General features: G+C 42.2%; 1 protein-coding gene across 4 annotated transcripts in view; it reads right to left on the bottom strand.

The window, feature by feature from the left end:
* The window catches only part of LOC135514891 (paired box protein Pax-3-like), a 38,479-nt gene extending 14,445 nt beyond the window's left edge, over positions 1–24,034 (bottom strand). For 2 of the 4 annotated variants that reach the window (XM_064938578.1, XM_064938586.1), the window contains exons 1-6: positions 23,656–24,034; positions 22,769–23,004; positions 22,219–22,348; positions 21,648–21,794; positions 4,020–4,219; positions 128–293 (exon numbers count right to left, since the gene is read on the bottom strand). In XM_064938578.1, the coding sequence (XP_064794650.1) occupies positions 128–293; positions 4,020–4,219; positions 21,648–21,794; positions 22,219–22,348; positions 22,769–23,004; positions 23,656–23,740 (964 nt within the window). In that variant the 5' untranslated portion in view covers positions 23,741–24,034. The remainder of the gene's footprint in view (positions 1–127; positions 294–4,019; positions 4,220–21,647; positions 21,795–22,218; positions 22,349–22,768; positions 23,005–23,655) is intronic. The other 2 variants (XM_064938596.1, XM_064938607.1) reach the window with 1 other exon arrangement.
* Positions 24,035–25,652: the final 1,618 nt, after the last annotated feature.

Here is a 25,652-nt window from a genome sequence, read left to right as displayed (position 1 = left end):
AGAGAGAGAGAGAGAATGGATTAGGACTAGGCTATTGATCTTGAGTCAAATACATCACATCTGTAGATGACCTCTGTTGATGTAGAATGAGATCACAGAGAGAAGTGGAAGGTGAAGGTGTGCTCACTTTGTGAGATGGAGGTGGGAGGGTAGGGGGTGTCTGACAGCTGATATGGCTGCAAGCTCGACATGGCCGAAGGTGGGAAACCGCCGGGGATCAGGTGATTAAATGCCATTAGCTGATTGGCTCCTGCCTGTTTCCTCCACCTGGCTCTCCTGTTGCTGAACCACACCTAATAAAATAAAATAGAAGACGTGAGAATCTATTCTTGTGAAAAATAGTACATACAGTGTGTGTGTGTGTGTGTGTGTGTGTGTGTGTGTGTGTGTGTGTGTGTGTGTGTGTGTGTGTGTGTGTGTGTGTGTGTGTGTGTGTGTGTGTGTGTGTGTGTGTGTGTGTGTGTGTGTGTGTGTGTGTGTGTGTGTGTGTGTGTGTGTGTGCAATAGACATGCCTAAAGTGTGTGAGAGTATTCAATGTGTGTGTGCCCGCTAGCAGTATGTGTGTGTGTATGTGTGTATCTGTGCTGTAGCCTCAAGCAGAACAGACAGATAGAGATCTGAACATCTGGTGCACTTTGAAACCACAGTGACATTACGTCTTTGTCTAACTCAGTCACAGGGTTTACATTGACAGAGGTCCCCAATTTACATTCAGCCGTGGGACGATTTGTCCTTGAGTGGATGGTCGGGGGGTGGGGGGAGGGGGGAATATACAGTTGAAGTCGGAAGTTTACATACACCTTAGCCAAATACATTTAAACTTAGTTTTTCACAATTCCTGACATTTAATCTTTAAAAAGTTCCATGTCTTTAATAAATCTTCTTAGGACTAAGCCGCTTTTTTTCTCAAATTCCGCCTGAATTACGTGCCCAAAGTAAACTGCCTGTTGCTCAGGCCCTGAAGCCAGGATATGCATATAATTGGTACCATTGGAAATAAAACACTTTGAAGTTTGTAGAAATGTTAAAATCATGTAGGGGAATATAACACAATAGATATGGTAGGAGAAAATCCAAAGAAAAACAAACCAGCATTTTTCTTTTAAGAGAGACCATGCGCTTACAATGGCAAGTATAAGGACATACTCAATTTTAGCTCCCAGGATGCAATTGATATGGCTTCCACATGGTGTCTGCAGTGTATGTTCAAAGTTTCAGACTTGTAAATTACAAAACTAATAAGAATTATCAGTTTTTGTACAGGGATACAGTCTTGTTTGCCCGCGCCATGAAGACAAGACACACGTGCTAAAATCGGTTTCCTATTGAACATACATATTTCTGTAAGAAATATTATAGTTTGATTACATTTTAGGGTATCTGAGGAGTACATAGAAACATATTTTGACTTGTTGAAACAAGTTTAGGTGTAGATTTTCGTATTCCTTTCTCTGCATACTGAACGAGTGGATTACTCAATTCGATGGCGCCAAACTAAACAGACTTTTTGGGATATAAAGAAGGATTTATCTAACAAAACGACACGAAGTGTTATAGCTGGGACCCTTTAGATGACAAATCAGAGGACGATTTTCAAAAAGTAAGTGAATATTGAATCGCTACTTGTGAATTTATGAAACCTGTGCCGGTGGAAAAAAAAAATTTTGGGGCGCCGTCCTCAAACTATCACATGGAATGCTTTCGCTGTAAAGCCTACTGTAAATCGGACAGTGTAGTTAGAGACACTTGTATGTAGCTAAATGTTTAATATCCATAATTTGTATGATTATTTTTTTGAATTCCGCATACTACAGTTTCACCGGAAGTTGTCCCACTGGCGGGGACGCCTAGCCCCCTAAGCCATTTTGCCACAACTTTGGAAGTATGCTTCGGGTCATTGTCCATTTGGAAGACCCATTTGCGACCAAGCTTTAACTGATGTCTTGAGATGTTGCTTCAATATATCCACATAATTTTCCCTCCTCATGATGCCATCTATTTTGTGAAGTGCAACAGTCCCTCCTACAGCAAAGCACCCCCACAACATGATCTTGCCACCCCCGTGCTTCACGGTTGGGATGTTGTTCTTCGGCTTGCAAGCAAGCCCCTTTTACCTCCAAACATAGCGATGGTCATTATGGCCAAACAGTTCTATTTTTGTTTCATCAGACCAGAGGACATTTCTCCAAAAAGTACAATCTTTGTCCCCATGTGCAGTTGCAAACCGTAGTCTGGCTTTTTAATGGCAGTTTTGGAGCACGGGCTTCTTCCTTGCTGAGCGGCCTTTCAGGCTATGTCGATATAGGACTCGTTTTACTGTGGATATAGATACTTTTGTACCTGTTTCCTGCAGCATCTTCACAAGGTCCTTTGCTGTTGTTCTGGGATTGATTCACACCTTTCGCACCAAAGTAAGTTAATTTCTAGGAGACAGAAGGCGTCTCCTTCCTGAGGGGTATGACGGCTGCGTCGTCCCAAGGTATTTATACATGCGTACTATTGTTTGTACAGATGAACGTGGTTCCTTCAGGCGTTTGGAAATGGCTCCGAAGGATGAATCAGACTTGTGGAGGTCTGCATTTTTTCTGAGGTCTTGGCTGATTTATTTTTAATTTCCCATGGTGTCAAGCAAAGAGGCACTGAGTGTGAAGGTAAGCCTTGAAATACATCCACAGGTACACCTCCTATTGACTCAAATGTTGTTAATCAGCCTATCAGAAGCTTCTTATGCCATGACATCATTTTCAGGAATTTTCTAAACTGTTTAAAGGCACAGTCAACTTAGTGTATGTAAACTTCTGACCCACTGGAATTGTGATACAGTGAATTGTAAGTGAAATAATATATCTGTAAACAATTGTTGGAAAAATGACTTGTGTCATGCACAAAGTAGATGTCCTAACCGACTTGCCAAAACTATAGTTTGTTCACAATACATTTGTGGAGTGGTTGAAAAACAAGTTTTAAACTTCAACTGCACTTAGAAATCATTTGAACACTGCAAATTGACGTCAAGAATCCCAAACAGTTTTTGACAAAAACAAAATCATTTCAAATCTGGATCCCACTTGGATACGATGACATACAGTATGCCTCTCTATTTATGCGTGGGGATATTGGGGAACAGACTCAATTAAAATAACTTTGAGCTGATTTCCTGGGGATTTTTATGTCCAACACTGAAAATAATATACAAATGTAAATATATTCTTTGTATTTTTTTGTTTTGAACACTTGGGGGCCTAATTAAAATCTCCAGCCCATGGGTCGCCTGTTGGGGAATCCTGACAAACCCATAAACCCATCAAATCACTTTAATGGCTTAATAAAGAATCTCTAATTCTGCCATCTTTTTTAGTTGCTTTTAATAGATATCTTTTTACAAAAGATGTCAAAAAAAGAAACTTTTATATCTGAGAATACAGTGAGGCCTGTGTGTGTGTGTGTGTGTGTGTGTGTGTGTGTGTGTGTGTGTGTGTGTGTGTGTGTGTGTGTGTGTGTGTGTGTGTGTGTGTGTGTGTGTGTGTGTGTGTGTGTGTGTGTGTGTGTGTGTGTGTGTGTGTGTGTGTGTGTGTGTGTGTGCGTGTACAGCTGACATGTGACTGATGTCTGGAGGGGGTGAATGGCACCATGCCAGGCCAGTTTAACACCCATATTGCACATATCCCCAGGAATACCCAGCCCAGCAGATCACAGAGCAGTCGCAAACCAGATTGGGCCCCTGGGACTGTGGACAAAGACCTCCAGAATGTGTGTGTGTATGGGGCGGCAGGGGTTAGACATCCCAGTACAACTGGTGTGTGTGTGTGTGTGTGTGTGTGTGTGTGTGTGTGTGTGTGTGTGTGTGTGTGTGTGTGTGTGTGTGTGTGTGTGTGTGTGTGTGTGTGTGTGTGTGTGTGTGTGTGTGTGTGTGTGTGTGTGTGTGCATCTGAGCGTGCATGTATGTGCTTGCCCATGTTTGTGTACTTCTGTGTGTATGTCGGCATTCTTGCCTGTGTGTGTATTGGTCTTCACTAACCTGAACTCTGGCTTCCGTGAGTTTGGCCCTCTGAGCTAGCTCTTCTCTGGTGTATATATCAGGGTAGTGTGTTCGTTCAAAGGCTCTCTCCAGCTCCTCCAGCTGCTCTGCTGAGAAGGTGGTTCTACTGCGACGCTGTTTCCTCTTTAGTGGCAGGCCCGGCTCGGAGTCCACGTCCGAACCCTCGTCTGAGTGGCTGGCTGCAAACACATAACAGATAATGTTTATTCTGATTGGCCGGTTAGAAAAACGAAACAGGAAAGCTGTTATTTTGAATGGAGGAGGGGGGCAACAAAATGTATTTCTAAGACTTGGAATGTAAAGTAAACCCTTGACCTTTATTAGAGAGACACACAGAAGCAACAGGTGTCAAAGACTTGGGATAAATCCTGCAATGTAATGTAATGACTAGGGCCCATAGTTTGACCTGGGTAGCTCCTGCGGTCAGGGAATAATATATCTAGTTCTCGCCCACTATGATGTGACCTTAGGGCTTTCACATGGTGGGATCACTTTAAATTGATCCTCAACACCCCCTTCTAAACTCCACACAGGCCCCAGTGGATCCTAAGGTGATCAAGATCAAAAGAGAGTCCAGAGAGACCAGTAGTCCGTTTAAACATGGATTAATGGAGTCGTATACCTGTTGGGCAAAGTAGGATATCACCATTTTGTATGAAAATGTAATCCCAGATTGTGTCTTTCATCTGTTTGCTCAGTTGAGGGCTGCTGGACAGGGGGACAGAGAGACAGAAGGGACAGAAGGACAGAGGGACAGAAGAATATAGAGAAAGACAGATGGACAGAGACAGAGGGACAGAAGAATATAGAGAAAGACAGATGGACAGAGAGACAGAAGAGAAAGAAGGACAGAAGAATATAGAGAAAGACAGATGGACAGAGAGACAAAGGGACAGGAGAATATAGAGACAGACGGACGGACAGAGGGACAGAGGGACAGATGGACAGACAGACAGACAGACAGACAGACAGACAGACAGACAGACAGACAGACAAACGGATGGAGGGATATAGAAACAGACAGACAGAGGGACAGACAAACAGATGGAGGGATATAGAAACAGACGGACAGACAGAGGGACAGACAGACAGACAGAGGGACAGACAGAGGGACAGACAGAGGGACAGACAGACAGACAGACAGACAGACAGACAGACAGACAGACAGACAGACAGACAGACAGACAGACAGACAGACAGACAGACAGACAGACAGACAGACAGAGGGACAGACAGACGGACAGACAGAGGTACAGACAAACAGATGGAGGGATATAGAAACAGACAGACAGATAGAGGGATACAGAAACAGACAGACAGATAGAGGGATATAGAAACAGACAGACAGAGGGATATAGAGGCAGACAGACAGAGGGACAGAGGGATATAGAGGCAGACAGACAGAGACGGAGAGGGCTTTTAAGGCCTAATTCAGCAGAAGAGTGGTGAATGAAGGCTTGAGGCTGGGAGACTGAAGGACTAAAGCAGCGTATGGGGGGAGGCTAGCTGTCTATTAAATAATGATTAGGGTCCTCAAACTAGCGTGACAGCCACCCATTGTCCACCATTACGTGTCTGCAATGCACTCGTCACACACACACACACACACACATAAACGTATACACACACATGCATCTGTCTGCTGTGTCTAGAACCTCTGATTTCACGCGTTGCTTTTTCTCTATAACAATGTTTCCAACGCAGATGGCTACAGACAGAAAGGGTTAAATTCCATTCCCTTGAGCTCTTTGCCTGAGGGACCTTCTAATCATGAAGTCTGACAGAAGGTGGGACAGAGCTTTAAATAGGGGTCTGTCTGAGTCTGTGCTCGTATGTCTCATAGACCCAAACATCCACCTAAAAGCAGAGGCAAATCCAGTTCTATTGTAATAATAGTATTACCCATGTCTCTCAGTGAGGCATCAGAGAGGAGGAAAGAGCTGGAGAGAAAGAGAGAGAATATGGTGTGGATGGTTAATGGAGATAACCTCTCCTCTACGCTTCTCCTCTCTTCAGCTCTCTCTTTCTCCTCCCTCTCTCCTCCCTCTCTTCAGCTCTCCCTCTCTCCTCGCTCTCTCCTCTCCTCTCCAGATTTAGGTTTAATTAAAAGTAGAGAGCCAGGCAGGCAGGGGAGCGGGGCTCCCTTCTCTCCCGTCTCCTCAGTGCCATTCTCTGGAGCCGAACAGGAAATGCTTGTGCTGGTTGCCAGTGAGAGCCCATCCAGGCATTACACAGGGATTTGAGCTCTGGGAATTCTGCTATGGCTCTGGAGCGCCGAAACAAGATTCCAACGCAAGGAAGAGCTCTTTATTAGATTCAGACCAGGGGCACCGGACAGAGCATTGAGAGCAGAGAGACTCATGGGAGATTTGTTGGACATGAAGAGTAAATATCCATCAGGGCAGAAAGTTTTGAGCCATGATTTGGAATACTGGTCTGGCTGGGATGTTTGTGTTACTTTGACAGCAATGTTGAGGAGAGGTATGTACACAGCATCAAACCTAACTGAAAAACTCATCAAGTATAGTAAATCATTTTTTTCTGCAGTGAATTTTACATGAATTCTATTGGGATGCTAATTATGTCCTAAACTATCAAATAGTCTCAAATTCTGCCCCCAAATTATTCTGCCCCAAAAGCAACTATACTTGTTACTCAAAACATTCACAAAACAAGAAACGGATTCATTAAGCGATAAACAAGATAAAAACCAAACAAACCAATAAACAAATACACACATCATGGTCATTGCCATTTAAAGGATAGAAGAAAGAGAAAAAATGTGACAGAAAGAGATCTGAAAACAAGCTGAGAAGAGCTAAGTAAAAGAAGGAGACCAAAAGAAAGCTGAAAATGAGCTGAGAAGAGAGAAAAGCTCCCCAGCAGCACTGTATCATGTTAACTGCAGGGTGGGGGTGCACTCTTCTCTCTCTCTCTCTCTCTCTCTGTCTCTCTCTCTCTCTCTCTCTCTCTCTCTCTCCCTCTCTCTCTCTCTCTCTTATTAGTAACTACTGCGAAAACACTCCATCACGGCCTCTACTTTAATGAAAAATGACAGTGTTACTTTTGTCATCCTTTTGGCCCTCTTTCTCTCTCGTTCTCTCCATCTCTTTCTCTCCGTCTCTTTCTCTCCATCTCTTTCTCTCCATCTCTCTCTTTGGGAGCGTTATGGCCCGGGTTCCTTTGTATGGCGGAGGGGAAAGGCCTGTGGCAGGGCTCTATTGGGCTGATTTCCACGCTCCATCTGTAGAATCCATCAGGGCTGCCCCGGCCTGCATTCAGGGCCCTGTCACCTGCCCAGCAGGGGAGTGAGGGAATGGGGGTCTGGATGGGTGAGCGAGGCAAGGGGGGTTGTGGGGGCACAAAGAGGGCCAGAGAGGGGCCACTGGGGCTGTAGAGGGGCACAGCAGGGGAGCACCCCCCCAATCCCTCCCACCTTCCATCTATAGCCAGAGGGGCACGGGGTTGGTGGGGGCATGGGGGTTGTGGAGTTGAGAAGATGAGGGGGGTGGGGGTAACTGATGGGAGCTGAATGCACCTGGACAAGATAGACAGAGGTGAAGGGGTGCTAAGGAGGGAACGAGAGAGAGAGAGAGCGAGAGAGAGACAGAGATAGAGACAGAGAGAGAGACAGAGAGAGAGAGAGACAGAGACAGAGACAGAGAGAGAGACAGAGAGACAGAGAGACAGAGAGACAGAGAGAGAGACAGAGAGAGAGACAGAGAGACAGAGAGACAGAGAGACAGAGAGAGAGAGCATAGCCTTGCTATTGAGAAAGGCCGCCGTAGGCAGACATGGCTCTCAAGGGAAGACAGGCTATGTGCTCACTGCCCACAAAATGAGGTGGAAACTGAGCTGCACTTCTTAACCTCCTGCCCAATGTATGACCATATTAGAGAGACATATTTCCCTCAGATTACACAGATCCACAAAGAATTCGAAAACAAATCCAATTTTGAAAAACTCCCATATCTACTGGGTGAAATTCCACAGTGTGCCATCAGAGCAGCAAGATTTGTGACCTGTTGCCACGAGAAAAGGGCAACCAGTGAAGAACACGCACCATTGTAAATACAACACATATCTATGCTTATTTATTTTATCTTGTGTCCTTTACCATTTGCACATTGTAAAAACACTGTATATATATATATACTATGACATTTGTAATGTCTTTATTGTTTTGAAACTTCTGTATGTGTGATGTCTACTGTTAATTTTTATTGTTTATTTCACTTTATATATTATATACCTTACTTGCTTTGGCAATGTTAACACATGTTTCCCATGCCAATAAAGCCCCTTGAATTGAATTGAATTGACAGAGAGACAGAGAGAGAGACAGAGAGAGAGACAGAGAGAGAGAGAGAGAGAGAGACAGAGAGAGAGACAGAGAGAGAGACAGAGAGAAGAAGAAGAAGAAGTACAAGTGGGGTTGCTCTCTCTTCTGCTCCACTCATTGCTAAAACTGTCCCTTCCACCACGTCCCTTTCCATTACTCCACTTCCCTCTTCCTCCCTCCACAACCGCCCACGTTTGAGTTTGAGAATACCAACCACGTTCCGATGCTCGTGGCGGATCACAACGAGAGGGCAACATTGACGCAAACGCAGGAACCTAGAGCAACAGGGTTCCCACACATTCCCATCAACAAACAGGAGAAGAGGATACTGAACACACAAGGGGACCTCCTCACTTCAACACTCAAATCAAATGTTACCCTGGAGCTAGGGTGCTGAAAATACAAAATACTGCACAGTTTGGCTGTGCCTCTGACAATGATCTAAATTAACGTAAAAATTGATTATTTTCCCTGAGGAGGAAATTGGTTTTGCTGCTGAATTAGCCACTAAAATAGACATTTAAACAAAGCAGGACCAGGACGTGTAAGGCCAGTAGATAAAGGATACATTGAATAAGGTTGACAGAGTGACACAGTAGGGATAGATGGATATGTAGATTTCAACAGGTACGTAGTTTGTGTTAGACAGTGCTTCCCTCTCGAGCATGAAACACACCGAGAATCTCACTGCCAATGGATACTTATCACAGTGGGAGGCCATTCCCTCTTTTGCTAGAACAAAAGCGGTAAATGCTGGGTGCCAAACCAGTAGCGACGAACCTGACATTTCTACTTTTAGAATCGCAATGCAAGTCAGTAGCCAACAACTTGACTTTGAGCCAATCAGAGAGCATGAATCCCCATGTGGGGGAGTCAACAGGAGTAACAACAAAAAATTAAAAATAGGGGGGGGCATGAGCCAGTCACAATTAATATGCAATTTAGGCTATGGGATGGGAGCTAGCTAAGTGCACAGATGCAATGCACACAACACTAAATACTTCCTCCAAACTATCTAACCACTGTAGCTAATATTTACATTATCATTAAATCACAATGGATTCTTTTCCATGAAAAACTGCCTGTGTTAGCTGCCAAGTTAGCGCAGTGTCCTTAGCTAACTAGCTAGGTTGTGCCAGCTAGCGAATATGCTAACATTAGCTAGATATTTCAACAAGTGTCTATGGTCTGGCACTGGCAGTATAGGATTATGTATTAAATTGTTTCTTCATCATCTTGCTAGGTAGTTATCTACCTGTGGCTGTCAAGTGCTTTCTACAAAATAGCAACATTAGTGAAGCTATCTAGCTTGTTAACATTGGAATCTAGACCATGAACTAAGCAACACATACGGACATGCATTGCCAAACAACGCTACTGCCACATTCTGGATTGGAGTATTTTAACAAGGCTGAGTGGCTGACGACTTCTAGGTCTTTGCTTTGTGAACACAAAAGGGATTGACTGCCGACAGTGTTCAGAGGTGCTGAGTACTGTCGGCAAGCAAACGTTTGACAATCCTAACGGTGTGTCTGAGATTTTAAATAATTACAGTGTCTTAGATTGATGCATTGAGCTCTTTTTGGTTATAAAGCCCTCTTGCATAATCTTCCGCCGTACCTCACTAAATTGGTAACCTTCAGACATATAAGTTACCAGACCTGGACTCAGGGATCCATTCAATCTCCAATGAGTCTGCATTGTTTTTCATTTGCACCTCTCATGAGGAATCCTCTCCAAAAATCCTTCAAGTTGGTGGAGTTGGTGCCTTTAGGCGGGCAATTCAGGTGGATGTCAGAGGGCCTTTTTACTGAAGAATATGTTTGTTTCATATCATGGTGTTTTGCTTTTCGAGTTTTGTGTTTGCTTTTCATGTATTGTGTAATGAATGTGTATGTAGATACAGTTGAAGTCTGAAGTTTGCATACACTTATGTTGGAGTCATTAAAACTTGTTTTTCAACCACTCCACAAATGTATTGTTAGCAAACTATAGTTTTAGAAAGTTGGTTAGGACATTACTTTGTGCGTGACACCAGTAATTGTTCCAACAGTTGTTTACAGACAGATTATTTCACTTATAATTCACTGTATCAGAAGTTTACATACACTAAGTTGACTGTGCCTTTAAACAGCTTGGAAAATTCCAGAAAATGATGTCATGGCTTCTGAAACTTCTGATAGGTTAATTGACATAATTTGAGTCAATTGGAGGTGTACCTGTGGATGTATTTCAAGGCCTACCTTCAAACTCAGTGCCTCTTTGCTTGACATCATGGGAAAATCAAAAGAAATCAGCCAAGACCTCAGAAAAACAATTGTAGACCTCCACAAGTCTGGTTTATCCTTGGGAGCTATTTCGAAACACCTGAATGTACAACGTTCATCTGTACAAACAATAGTACGCAAGTATAAATACCATGGGCCATCATACCGCTCAGGAAAGAGACGTGGTCTGTCTCCTAGAGATGAATGTACTTTGGTGCTAAAAGTGCAAATCAATCCCAAAACAACAGCAAAGGACCTTGTGAAGATGCTGGAGGAAACAGGTACAAAAATGTCTATATCCTGTACATAGTCTATCGGTAAATAGCCCACTCAATTTACCTACCTCATCCCCATACTGTTTATATTTATTTACATTTCTGCTCTTTTGCACACCACTATCTCTACCTGTACATGACCATCTGATCATTTATCACTCCAGTGTTAATCTGCTAAATTGTAATTATTCGCCTACCTCTTCATGCCTTTTGCACACAATGTATATAGACTCTCTTTTCTTTATTTTTTTTCTACTGTGTTATTGACTTGTTAATTGTTTACTCCATGTGTAACTCTGTGTTGTCTGTTCACTTCTATGCTTTATCTTGGCCAGGTCGCAGTTGTAAATGAGAACTTGTTCTCAACTTGCCTACCTGGTTAAATAAAGGTGAAATAAAAAAAATAAAAAAAATAAAAATCCACAGTAAAACGAGTCCTATATCAACATAACCTTAAAGGCCGCTCAGCAAGGAAGGAGCCACTGCTCCAAAACCGCCATATAAAAGCCAGACTACGGTTTGCAACTGCACATGGGGACAAAGATTGTACTTTTTGGAGAAATGTCCTCTGTTCTGATGAAACAAAAATAGAACTGTTTGGCCATAATGACCATCGTTATGTTTGGAGGAAAAAGGGGGAGGCTTGCAAGCCAAAGAACACCATCCCAACCGTGAAGCACGGGGGTGGCAGCATCATGTTGTGGGGGTGCTTTGCTGCAGGAGGGACTGGTGCACTTCACAAAATAGATAGTATCATAAAGAAGGGAAATTATGTGGATATATTGAAGCAACATCTCGACATCAGTCAAAGTTAAAGCTTGGTCGCAAATGGGTCTTCCAAATGGACAATGACCACAAACATACTTCCAAAGTTGTGGCAAAATGGCTTAAGGGCAACAAAGTCAAGGTATTGGAGTGGCCATCACAATGCCTGACCTCAGCTCTGTCAGGAGGAATGGTCCAAAATTCACCCAACTTATTGTGGGAAGCTGGTGGAAGGCTACCCGAAACGTTTGATCCAAGTTAAACAATTTAAAGGCAATGCTACCAAATACTAATTGAGTGTATGTAAACTTCTGAAAGCTGAAATAAATCATTCTGTCTACTATTATCCTGACATTTCACATTCTTAAAATAAAGTGGTGATCCAAACTAATTTTTTTTACTAGGATTAAATGTCAGAAATTGTGAAAAACAGAGTTTAAATCTATTTGGCTAAGGTGTATATAAACTTCAGACTTCAACTGTATGTATAGTGTAATTGTTGTGTATTGATGTGTATACAGGGCTCATCTGTGAAAGATACCGTGGTCTCAGCATGACTCTCTTCTTAAATAAAGGTCTTAAAAAAGTCGTATAAAAATGTATATGCCGTTTACACAGAAACCCGCGCTAACACATGCAGACACGCACACAACAATTTACAGAGGATTGACATTGCCAAAAGCACACACACAAACCTTAACTAAACTAAATGGTTTATGGATCCAGGAAGCAGACAGGCATGGCACACACACAGAGATGCGAACCGTCAGACTGTCGCTGTCCATTACAATCACCTCTAGCAGAACTGTATTTAACAGTAGAGAATAACCTCCACACAGACCAGACCTCAAATAGGGACTGACTGGGCTTGTTGACTGTGTCGAGTCCAGTGGCCAAGACACACCCTGGCAAGCATTCCCTCTTCACCCTACTCTGAGATGTTAACACGAGGAGACACATATTACACACACATAGTGGCTGACACACACATACACACACACAGAGTCACGACTCGCCAATACACACACACACACACAAACACCCCCGTACACAGAGTTGCCAATACACACACACAAACACACACACACACACAGTCACCAATGCACACGCTCTGATTTTGCAATCTCAGCATAAAGATGTAGAAAGAGAGGGAGAGAGGAAGAAAAAGAGGCAGATTGAAGGAGACTGATGGAGAAAGAGATTAGAGAAAGAGCCAGAAGGACTGAGCCGGATAGAAGGAGAGAGAGAATCCAGAAAGAGACAGAAAGCAACAGAAAAAGAGAGATACAGTAGATATAAATAGAGAGAAAGGGTTTAGAGAGAGGGCCATATGGGGCTGTTTATGACGGGGCTGGTCGTAGGGCCGGGCGGCCCTTCCTCTAGGGGCTCTTAATAGGGAGCGTAATTGAGATGCTGACATGTGTTCCCCTGCACCCAAAACAAAAGGCAGAAGAGACAAATTAACTAGTTATTTGCACAGGGAAGTAGATCTGGCCCTTTCAGAGAGCAGGACTGGATGGCCGACTCACTGAATAAAACAGTACATCATCGCCATGGAGGCGTGACAAGGAAAAGCTAGGGCTAGACCCAGCAGATGCACACAGGGTATAATGGTTAACTGACAGCTTATGGCCCCAGCTGGAGTTAACAGTGTGGTGAGAAAAGGAGGAGAAAGAGGGGAGGATGGGGAGGAAGAGGGGAGTGGGGCCTGGCTCTCACTTGACTTGCTAAGGAGCCCCCAGGAGTCTGCTGCAGCTGCCTGTGAATGAGGGAGGAAGGGACGGAGGAGGAGGGATGGAGCTGGGATGGAGGGCGAGAGAGCAAGAGAGAGAGAGAGAGCGATTGGAGAGCGGGCTGCGGAGATCACACACAAAGAGAGTCAGCTATATGACGTTAAAAAGATGTATCACTCTCTGATATAGCTGAAGTGGCAAAAGGCCCCAAACGGCCCTGTGCAGGGCATTATGTGGACCCAGTGTGGGGCATCTTATTATTTAGTTCCAGTGGGGTGGAGTGAGGTGACAGTTTCACGGTGGCATTGCCACCCCCAAAGAAGGGACAAAGCAGTACCCATGCAGGGCCACATGAACAGGCCAGTCTGCCACACGCTTCCCCCCAGCACCGACCCACCCTGGCCCAGCCGCCCAAGCCACCCGCTCCCCAGGTGCATAATGGGCCTAGTGGGCCTACTCTCATAGTCTCACACCAAGCAACCACCAGCATCATTCCAATTCACTTTAGCTTTACACATCCAATAATATCAGAAAAAACCACAAGATTCCTATAATATTGGATGACTTTGTAATATGTTCTATAGCCCAGAGAAATAGAACGGGAGTCCATTAGCTGTCATGGTGAACTAAACATTATTTTAACCTTCTCTTCCTGACGAGGAGATAGTTTTAACAGGCAGTGACCCTAAGTCGCCCTCTGACCCTGCCAAACTACACCCCCATGTACTGTCATAAAGGGGAGGGGGCAGGAGAGGAGCGGAGGTGGGCTGCTGACCCTTTTACAGGCCAACATCACCCCTCCACAAAAACTTCATAGGCAGTGAACGGCCAGAGTTCAACCACCGTGGCATTCCTCAGTTTCTCTTCTTTTCCATAACACATTCTCTAGGCTGTGACGTGTCTTTCTTTCTGTTTCTCCTTTTACTGGTTAGTCTGATTTTTTTTTAGGCATATCTCATCGTGCTTGGATAATTTTCGCGTCTAATCGAGATGCACCAAGACGCGAAAACAAAAGCAGACTTTTTTGTTGTTGTTGCTCTTTCCGTGAGAAAACACGACTAAAAAGAGCTACGAAATGACTCTACCGTGTCCATTCCATTCTGCGCCGAACTAAACCGCTCTTAAAAAATAATAAAGAAGCCAGGCTAAACCAAGTTAAGTGATTGACAACGCTGTCTGGCGTTACTCAATTAACTATCTCATTGTATCGAAACCTTTTTTTGCCAGAACTCCCCTCGCCCCTCACCCCCCTCCCCCCCGACCTCATTCTCTCCAAACTCCTTTATCCTCCACCATCACAGAGTTTTGCTTAGCTAATACTTCCAAGGAAATAGAGCGTTCTCCTTGACCTTCTATTGGTCACTCTTCTCTTTCTCTCTTCTTCTCTCTTTCTCTTTCAGCCACTTCAAACTGTCTCTCTGGGCAGTGGGGAGAATGTGACGGGAGTCCATCAGCGACGAGAGGCAGGCCCAGGGCAGGACCCCGCTCCCTCACTTCAAAGTTGGCCTGCATTCATTAATTGTCCTTTGAATTAATATCACAGTCCTCACAATGCGGGTGCCAACACAGAAAGAGGATTTAATGAAGCATAGAGCCTGTATTCACTTGCAGATAAACCAGTGTGGATTTTCTTGAGAGAGAGTCTTGAGAGTGATGCTTTGACATAGGATGAAGTAAATGTGGTGTGTATAGCCAGGGTGAGAGGAGATAAATAAGGGAGTGGATAGGGAGGGGGATGCTTTTCAATGCACCGCTAACATACACTACATGAGCAAAAGTATGTGGACACCTGCTCGTTGAACATCTCAATCCAAAATCATGGGCATTAACATGGAGTTGGTCCCTCCTTTGCTGCCATCACAGCCTCCACTCTTCTGGGAAGGCTTTCCACTAGATGTTGGAGCATTGCTATGGGGACTTGATTCCATTCTGCTACAAGAGCATTAATGAGGTCGGGCACTGATGTTGGGCGATAAGGCCTGACTCACTGTCGGTGTTCCAATTCATCCCAAAGATGTTCGGTGGGGTTGAGGTCAGGGTTCTTAACAGCACTTACAGTTGACCGGGGCAGCAGGGCAGAAATTTGACAAACTAACTTGTTGGAAAGGTGGCATTCTATGACAGTGCCACAATGAAAGTCACTGAGCTCTTCAGTAAAGCCATTCTACTGCCAATGTTTCTCTATAGAAATTGCATGGCTGTGTGCTACTTGTATACACCTGTCAGCAACGGGTGTGCCTGAAATTACTGAATCCACTCATTTTAAGAGGTGTCCACATACTTTTGTATTTATACACTACCATTCAAACGTTTGGGGCCACTTAGAAATGTCATTGTTTTTGAAAGAAAAGCAAATATTTTGTCCTTTAAAATAACATAAAATTGATCAGAAATACAGTGTAGACATTGTTAATGTTGTAAATTACTTTTGTAGCTGGAATATCTACATTGGCGTAGAGAGGCCCATTATCAGCAACCATCACTCCTGTGTTCCAACGGCACATTGTGTTAGCTAATCCAAGTATATCATTTTAAAAGGCTAATTGATCATTAGAAAACTATTTAGCAATTATGTTAGCACAGCTGAAAACTGTTGTACTGATTAAAGAAGCAATAAAACTGGCCTTTAGACTTGTTGAGTATCTGGAACATCAGCATTTTTGGGTTCAAAAGTGCTCAAAATGGCCAGGAATAAATAACTTTCTTCTGAAACTCGTCATTCTATTCTTGTTCTGAGAAATGAAGGTTATTCATTGCAAGAAATTGCCAAGAAACTGAAGATCTTGTACAATGCTGTGTACTTCTCCCTTCACAGAACAGCGCAAACTGGCTCTAGCCAGAATAGAAAGGGGAGTGGGATGCCCCGGTGCAAAACTGAGAAAGAGGACAAGTACATTAGAGTGTCTAGTTTGAGAAACAGATGCCTCACAAGTCCTCAACTGGCAGCTTCATGAAATAGTACCCACAAAACACCAGTCTCAACGTCAACAGTGAAGAGATGACTCCGGGATGCTGGCCTTCTAGGCAGAGTTGCAAAGAAAAGGTCATATGATGCTCCAGATACTCAACAAGTCTAAAGAAGGCCAGTTTTATTGCTTCTTTAATCAGTACAACAGTTTTCAGTTGTGCTAACACAATTGCAAATGAGTTTTCTAATGACCAATTCGCTTTTAAAACGATAAACTTGGATTAGCTAACACAACGTGTCATTGAAACACAGGAGTGATGGTTGCTGATAATGGGCCTCTGTACATCAATGTAGATATTCCATTACAAATCAGCCGTTTCCAGCTACAATAGTCATTTACAACATTAACAATGTCTACACTGTATTTCTGATCAATTTGATGTTATTTTAATGGGAAAAATTGTTGCTTTTCTTTCAAAAACAAGGTCATTTCTAAGTGACCCCAAACTTAACTTAACTTACTCTAAGTATGCAAGCCAGGAGAATCTGGACGTCTCTTACTTAATAGCTGAGCTTACGATTTTATGAAATCGTTCGCAGGAAACGACAACACACTATAGAAGTCAAAAATAAGCTACAACTTCGAAAAAGTGAACTTTCATTGGAACTTGATCCAAAAAAAAAACCACCAGGAAAAATCCAAGTGGAAAAGGTTAAGACCAAACACATAAGTTAATCAAAAATGTGTATGACACTAAACTGCCTCTTTGTTTGACTACTTGTGATGACACCACACACCAAATAATCTGGTATACATCATTTATTCATCTATTGGTGTTAATAAAAACTCTCAGCCCTGAATGAATTCTGATCCCTCCATCCAACATCAATCTCCAAGAAAGAGTTGCTCTACTCCAGGTATTGTGAATTTGGATTTCTGGTGCGGCATACTGTCACAGTACAGTTACATTGGGTTTATATAAGTAGTAATAACCCAGGCAGGGAGACAGCCAGTGATCGCACACAGAGTCAAGACCCAGCTATTTCTCTTCTCTATCCCAGTGCCTGGATTTCTCCACTGCTCTGCCTGGAGGCAGAGATGGAAAGTAGTCGGTCGAAAACATTCCACTGGTCGCAATGAGGCACTGTTGTTTGTTATGACTGGAGATAGTCTCTCTCTCTCTCTCCATCTCTCAATCCCTCTGCTTCACTAAGACAGCGTAGAAACGCACGGACTGCTGAGAAATATACAACGTTATAGAAAATCAATGCCTAACTTCCCTAAAGGTTTCTGCTGTTGTGTCTGAGTTTTTTTGTTGTTTTTTTTTTGGTATGTTCCTGACATGGTCGGCTATTACTGAGGGAGTGAGAGACATGCGTTTATTGAAATTTCTGAATGCCCTGGGAGAAAAGACATTATGAAACATTCTAATTGGTTTATAGGGTTTGTGGAAATACACAAATCATAGCTGCCATTGATATGATTCCCTATAGATCTAGCTTCAACCGGATGATTGCAGTTTGCATATTACGGTCCATGCATGCCACGTTTAAAAATGGCTCTCACTTTTTTCTGTTTCTCTGTTCTCTCTCTTTCCCTCTACTCTTTCTCTCCCCCCCTCTCCGAACTCTCTCAGTCCATGCCAAAGTAGTGGGGAGCCAGTTTTCCCACTTTATTTACACAAACAAAGTCCTACTCAGTTTCTTTGACAAAAGCAGCTAAATCTTTCATGTTTTGTCAGCACTTGATTCCTCCTGTCCCCCTGGCTATTTGCCTGCCCCAGGACAATGGAGCCAGGAGAATGGGAGCAGATTTTGTGAATGTGCCTCAATGAAACCAATTATTACATGTTGACTGCGTTCACCATGGCAGATTTGAAAGAACTGGGCTTATTCAATTTGGCACCGCGGGATTCCCTTTCAAGATAAGTTATCCCTTTGACTGTTTGTATTTCTGAGCTTTTCTTCCCCCCCCCCAAAAAAAAAACCCCCCATTGTCATAAATGGAATCTGCAAGAGTAGGCTACTCCTCTTTCATGACTTTGGTTATTTTAATTAGCTAAATGAGGCTAAAGGGGTGTCCGTTGGTGTTATAGTCATAAACAGAGGAAGGTGGTGTCATTCATTAGGAGGCAGTTAATGTGCCAGTATTTATTGATTAATTAACATGAAACCATTCATTCAGTTTAGGAGACCACTTCCATGCCGGTATCGTTTATGTAATTTGCTCATGCAAGATTGACAAGGTTGAGCACTTTCTGCAGACAATTTTTGCACCAAATGAATGTGTTCATACTAATAGAAAGTATTTACTATGTCCCCAATTTCTGTTTTTTTATATTTTTTAACTACTGTTAAATAATTGGTCAATCACCATAACATCCTTAATTATATAAATAATCGAATTTATACATTTAACATTTTGTTTCCCCTGAACTCAACAATACCTCTTAAACAGGAACTGCAATCGTTTAACATCAGATTCATTTCCTGATTAAAAGCGCGACATTTACCATTTACTTGGGGGCATCCTTTTCCCAGAATGCTCTAGGTGCCCTGTAATGTCATACAGATCTAGTAGTAGCTACCTGGTCCCAGTATAGCTACTTTATCCCACTGAACTCAACAGTGGCCTTTTCCCAGACAAATAAATCAAAATAGAGCAGCTTTGATCTCTGCACTTAAGGGTAGCCAACAATGGAGGCCGAGGCGAAAGAGGCAGAGAGGAACAGTCCTCTCTCTCCTGCAACAATAGCCTCTACAAACACCTACTTAATCAATATTTGGCCAGAAGACACCCTCTCCATACCCAAGACAGCCTTTTCACATTCTAATGAAGAGCTTTAAAGGAAAACGAAAACAACAAGATCAACTACTTCCACAGGCACACACAAGAGGATAAGAGAATTACATATGGCCATTGCAGACTGAGGGAAAAGGGAAAGTAATCATTGGACTGTGTTTGAATTGGAATATAATTTGAGTAGACAACATTTCAGATATGCCATTATCAACACTTGAGTTTGCTCTGAGCTAATGAGTTAATGTTGTCATTGTGGATAAGATTAAGATGATTAGTCTGGCAATGTAACAAGGGGTCGAGGTACAGAAATAAAGGAAAAGACGTTGACGAATTCTTCCCAAAACACTCAACTATATTTCTTGAATCTAAATAACACATAAAAACAACAACTTTTAGTCCATTCAGACGTTTGGCATATTTTAAACTAAATAGGCAGTAAATCATACTGTGATACATCTATAGGTCGTAATAACAATTTAATGTCACTTGTTGTGCACACTTGTTGCAACGCTTTATCATGCCTGGCTGTTCCTAACTTACAATATCTATATCCTATTCATACACCTCTCTCACAATATCTGCAAGCCTGTATAATATATCTAAACAAGGCATCATCAGCACGAATAGATAACAGAGAAAATGGAGGGGAATAATATCAGATATCGAAACATAACCATAATAATCAAAAGAGCACTATCACATATCCATAAATGGGCTATAGATTGTGGTGGACAAATTTGTCACAACCCCGCAGGAAAAATATTAACCAAACTGAGAGAATACATTTTAAAAGGTTAACAAAGTCAATTGCCTATCCTGATCTGTATTCGCGATGCCTCGCCTGGAAAAGGGCAGGAAAGCGGCTATACATATGGCATGAATGCGCGCGCCGCGGGCGAAGAGGACCGGGCGGGCTTTGTCCCTAGATGAAAGTGGGAAGAAATAAAAGGTTTGAGTTTAATCTACTAGAAAGGGTTTACACTGCGATGACTGATGTAAGGAGTAGTAAGCAGACCATGCCTCCTGCGCAACGAGTCTAAACACATGAGTAAAAGAGCGATAAGAAAGGCCTAATCATTTGAGGATGTTTGGAAAATGTGTAAAAAAGAAATGGTTGAGTTCTTCAGATATGTATTTGCTATAAGTGAAGAGAATGTAACCCCCCCCAAAAAAAATAAATCATAATAATAATAATAATAATATGTAAAACAGGCAATGTGTCCCTTCTGAAACCTTGTTATGAACTTGGAATAGGCTTTGCTCACATTTCTAAAACGGTATGTTTAAAAAAGTAAGTTTCTGAAAGTATAGCATACATTCCTGAAAAACCAACAGGTCACCAAGCAACAGGTGTTCGGGAAAAATCCAGGTCATAGGGAGAGATAGGATGCTGTCTCGTTCTCTCTGAGTCTGAATAGCAAACCCATCTCTTTACGCTGAAAAAGTCTCCAAATGAACATTTTGTCGTTGAAAACGGCCATTTTCTCTCGGCGCGCAGTCTATAAAACCGGCCGGAGATGCCCATTGGTGTTATCTGAATTATTCATCGCTCATTGCGGGTCCATAATGTCTTCTCCCAGCCTTTTGTCAGCGCATTTTTTCTCCCTTTCTCTACACATTTTGAAAAGCTTTGGCGTCTTTTTGTACACCACTGAGCCGCTTGCTATAGCAGGCCTTTGTGCGCCTGAAACCGAAGTGTGAGTCTCAATAGACTCTCTCGCCTTTGTCCGGCAAGTTCATCCTCAAGTGTCCGATTGTGTGCGGAGAAACCGTCTTTTTTATGGGGGACGGAACAGTTGGGTAAATGTTTGATCAACTTCATATGGAAACGTTTGCCTTTAGCAAAAATTTCGTTTAGTATAAACACAGGCAAGCAACTCAAAAGTGCATATTCATAAAGTTAGGCTAGGCCTGTATTGCAGAAAACCACCAAAATAGTTGTTATTTTCAAATGCTTAAATATTCGTTTTTTTTAAATTCAATATCTATCTCATATCTGCACAACAATCATTCCGCTTGACAAACCAAACACAAAAAAGTTAAACGCAGAGTCACGCGTCCCCCAAAATTATTTAGTAAACGATTTAGGTATTTAATTAAATAGTAATGGTCCATGATTATATTTCCATTTATCGCATTATATGGGTATTCTAATTCAATTCTGCATTTTTTTCCTCTGCACATTATGTAGGCCGTACCCATCTGAATTTAGTGTAATATGCAGGTTATTTGCTAATTCAGCATCTTCAAGAGACAACAACACATTTTTAATATTCCCCACTGTCTCAAGTGGCCAACGAATTAACCGACTTTTTAACAACTTCTAAACAACATCTCAGCACATATTGTATCACAACCAAATATAGAAAATTGAGAGGAAAAGAAGCATTCCATACTTCTGAAATACAAATAATTTTCGAAACCAAAATTGCACCCTTGTCCAATAAGGAAACCGTGGCCTACAGTCAACATCGCCAAAGCTTTGCACTGCTTTTGATTAAAACCATTACTCACATCTATCCCCGAGGATGCCGTCGATGCTGTGTTTCGCTCGTCTTTCGTTCTCTTCCAATTCCCTTTTCTGGATTTCATCATCGTCTTCCTCATCTTCTCCTCCAACTCCTCCGAATTTACAACGCATGATACGGCTGATTGAACTCACTTTCAAAGTAAATGCATAAGTGATAAATTGTTAGTAAAAAAAATCATGCTTGAATTGATGAAAGTGCCAACATCCAATGCATATTGTCTTAGCACCTGTTGATTGGTTTTCACCTCGCAATAATGTTTCACAAAATTCTATTTATATCTGTTTATATTTTCAAACTTTCAGAATGTTTACAGTTGTTGCAATAGGGGTGTCATTATTGCATGCTTTTATGACTTTAGTAGACCTGTAGGCTATCTTCTCCTGCACTTTTTACTAGGCGTATGCAAACGCATAATATTATTGTAGGCTTATACGATTTTAGTAAAGTAGTGTACATTTACATAATGGACACTATGCTCTGGTTAAGGTAATTATAATATATGTTTGGTTTGTAGATCTTTAAGGTATAAATTATTAGTTAAAAAATGTAAATACCTGAGGGGATGTTGTTTCTGTCGCAGATCCCGTCTTTGAGTAATTTATCCCTGATTTCCCAGCTGAACATGCCCGGGTTGTCTTTCTTGTATTCCTCGATCTTCTTGTCCACATCTGGGGTTGTTGTCTGCTTCAAGTGGCAAGGATGCAGGAAACGTTTCATTAGGCCTATGATTGCTATTGCACATTTATTTATTTTAATTTTAAAATAAATTAGGCTACATTGTGCCTAATAGGCTATACAGTTCTGTTGAGTTTTATATTTTACCTGATCGTTTTCAAAACCCATGTTTTGACAGTCTGTATTAATATGGTGCTAAATGTGTGCATAAAATAAGGTCTTATAAATTAAATATGTATTCGGAATAATGAATAGCATATGACAATAAATTATACCACACAAAACTGTTAATTATTATATATCCTTTTAGTTTAACGGCCTGTCATCCCCAATTACATGTATCCGGTTAGTGGCATGTTGAGGTGCAGCCCATTAAGTTGGGCTTGACAGAGACATCGCTGCTATACAGTCCGGTTCTAGGGCCCTCACCTTGGGTTTGCTGCCTCCGATGGACCCGGGCCTGATGGAGCCTGTCTCCTGGTACCGGCACAAGATCTTGGACACGCATCCATGGGAGACTCGGAGCTGGCGGGAGATGACACAGGGTCGGATGCCGTGGTGGGCCATCTCCACGATCTTGTGGCGGATGTGGTTGGGCAGGGGTCTGCCGTTGATAAACATCCCACCGAGCTGGTTCACCCGGCCCTGGCCTAACGGGGTAGAGACTGGACGGAGGGAACGCATTTCATTCAATAACAACAACAAAAGTAAACTTCAGCAGCAAAAAAAAAGCCTAAACAATCAGGCCTATATTTATTTATTCAACGTTTATTTATCCTATCTCAGTGAAAGGGGCTATATTTTTCAAGAGAGACCTGTTGCAAGAAAACATGTTAAATAACATACCATTTGATCTCGGTCTTTTGCTAAATGTTGAATTGTTATTGCTATTACATAGGTTAGACTTAATTGATGGTGCACAATGTAAATCAATATAACATTTATAACAAGAGCATTGTTGATGTTTTGATATCAACTGCTACTATGTTAATTCAATTGAACCAGGGATTGCTACAAACTGTTTATGGCTTAGTAGGCTAGTGTAGGCTACTTATAGTTTCCAATAGGCAGCCTACACATTTAGGGAATATATCAACTTTGATTCACTTGTCAAAATGTCAGTTCATGTGTAGGCCTACTGTTAATTGTCTGTCAAAAGGCCACACTAAGACAATTATTTATATATGAACAACAGTTTTGCAGCTGTTCAAAGTTGACACAATATCAACACTTGCTTTCTGATTGAATCATAAACAAACAAACAAATCTTCCAATACGCAAGAAACATGCACTTGGTTCCATTTGCAATAGCCTACCTTCCAGAGAGTAGCCTCCCCGCGGGTAGTTTTGGTGTGGGTTCGGGCGCATCATCCTCGGTATGCCCCCCGCTAGTGCTGTCATGTCTCCTAAAACTCCGCCAACGATGCCTTGCTCTCGACCAAATCAACACCGACCCCTAAACTTCTGAAATATTCTGGGATCCACAAAAACGTATAGCTTAAAGGCCTACACGTTGGCTTCGATGGAGCAACAGGACTGCCTCCCCGGGTTGCTTCGTCAAAATATCAACATGCAAAAAAACCACACAAGTTAAATCCTTGGAGAATGGTGCATTTGTCGATATTCAACGTGGAGTGTGAAAATATTGACAAAGCAATGTTTGACTCTGTTGAAAGTAAAGGCCGCTTAGTTGGAGTTGTTGTTGACACTTTATCTGAATTGAGAAGATGGGTGGAAGTGAAACATTTTATAAGTTGTTGCTCTCCTTTCTCCTCAGTCCTTCCAGGCCTCTGATTGGCTTAGAAAGGCGAATCCCAGGGGCGCTGCGGGTGCATTTTGATTGGCCGACTGTTTTCTGTCGTGACCTCACGGGTTCAAGGCGTTGAGTCTTGTGGTGCTCCCGAGCTTTTGCTTTCACAAAATCTGATCCACGATCAGCCCTCCAGTCATCAACGGTAAAGGCTATATGGTCCAACCATGTTGACGGATGAAGATGCGCCTGTTAGTGAAGGCTACGCTACCCCCTGTAAGTCACCAGTCACCAATGTATTGCTTCATTATGATGTGACTATTTCATAACAGAATTGCACATACACCATTTTCTGCCTGTGAAAGAACACACACACACGAACATACACACACACTCACACTGTTTGCTATGCACAGTGATTTTACAAACAGGGATTTATTGTAGTATTTAGACAGTAGTGCACTAATTAGAATAGAAGGAGCTATGCGACCCAGCAGGGTGTGACGCCTGGAGTGCAGTAAAGTTGTCTGTGGCGAAAGAAAGTACAATTGTGTGAAGACATTATTTATAACTTCATGAGTGTTAAATGCCCCCCCCCCCCCCCCAAATGCCCCCCTCTCCTTCTTTTATCACTCTCTCTCTCTCTCTATCGCACACGCGCGCAGACGCACTTCCACATGCACGCACACACATACACACAGTCACCCCAGCTAACATATATGTTTGTTTTTCTTAAGTTGTGCGAACTTATGTTTTGATTTCACATTGGTTGTGGGAACGAATCCACGTTTCCTTACTGGTAAAACTGAACGTTTTTTTAAACATTCTGAGAACAGAAGTGAAAATGTTGCCTGTTCTGCGTAAGTTAATTTTTAGGTTGCAGGGAGGTTATGAGAACGTTTTACTCTGGTTCTGAGAACGTTTTCCAGGGAGGTTTTATTAACGCTCTGAGAACGGTTTTTGAATAACTTCCTTAATACTTTTACTGAATGTTTCAATACGACTTTTAATAACACTGCTAGCTTATTTTGGATTAACTTTTTTTAAACTCCAAGCACAGATAGGACACATGGAAATTAATTTCCATAGGCATCAATCATGCAAGCACATTTCTTTTTTATTGTGACACGGAATCACTGAGATTCAAACCTATTATCTTATGTTCACTATCCATGGAATTAGTCCACTGCACAATGAAGATGGAGCTAGCATGCAATGTTCTTTTAAGCATACAATGCTGTTAATTTTTGTCTATTCAAACAGAACCAATTTCAAAGGAAACAAGCACTCATTATTAAGATCAGGTGTGGCCAATTCGTGGGCGCAACCGACACACCTGAACACGCTTAACAAGATAGAGGATAGAGAGAGTTTCATTGATGCTGAGGACTGAATATACATGTTTTTAAATAACATTCGTAGAACGTTCTTTGAAAACTTTTCTTGTGGTTTTTATGGAACGTTGTCTTCAAGTTCTGAGATCGGAATGTATGTTTTTAAGTAACATTCTTAGAATGTTCTCCGAACATTACTAAAGTTTTCTTGTGTTTTTTTTTTTAAGTT

This window comes from Oncorhynchus masou, chromosome 3 (genome assembly GCF_036934945.1).
Source record: "Oncorhynchus masou masou isolate Uvic2021 chromosome 3, UVic_Omas_1.1, whole genome shotgun sequence".
Lineage (NCBI taxonomy): Eukaryota > Metazoa > Chordata > Actinopteri > Salmoniformes > Salmonidae > Oncorhynchus > Oncorhynchus masou.
Note: the sequence above shows the minus strand (reverse complement) of the source record. Positions and strands in the feature narration are given on the sequence as shown.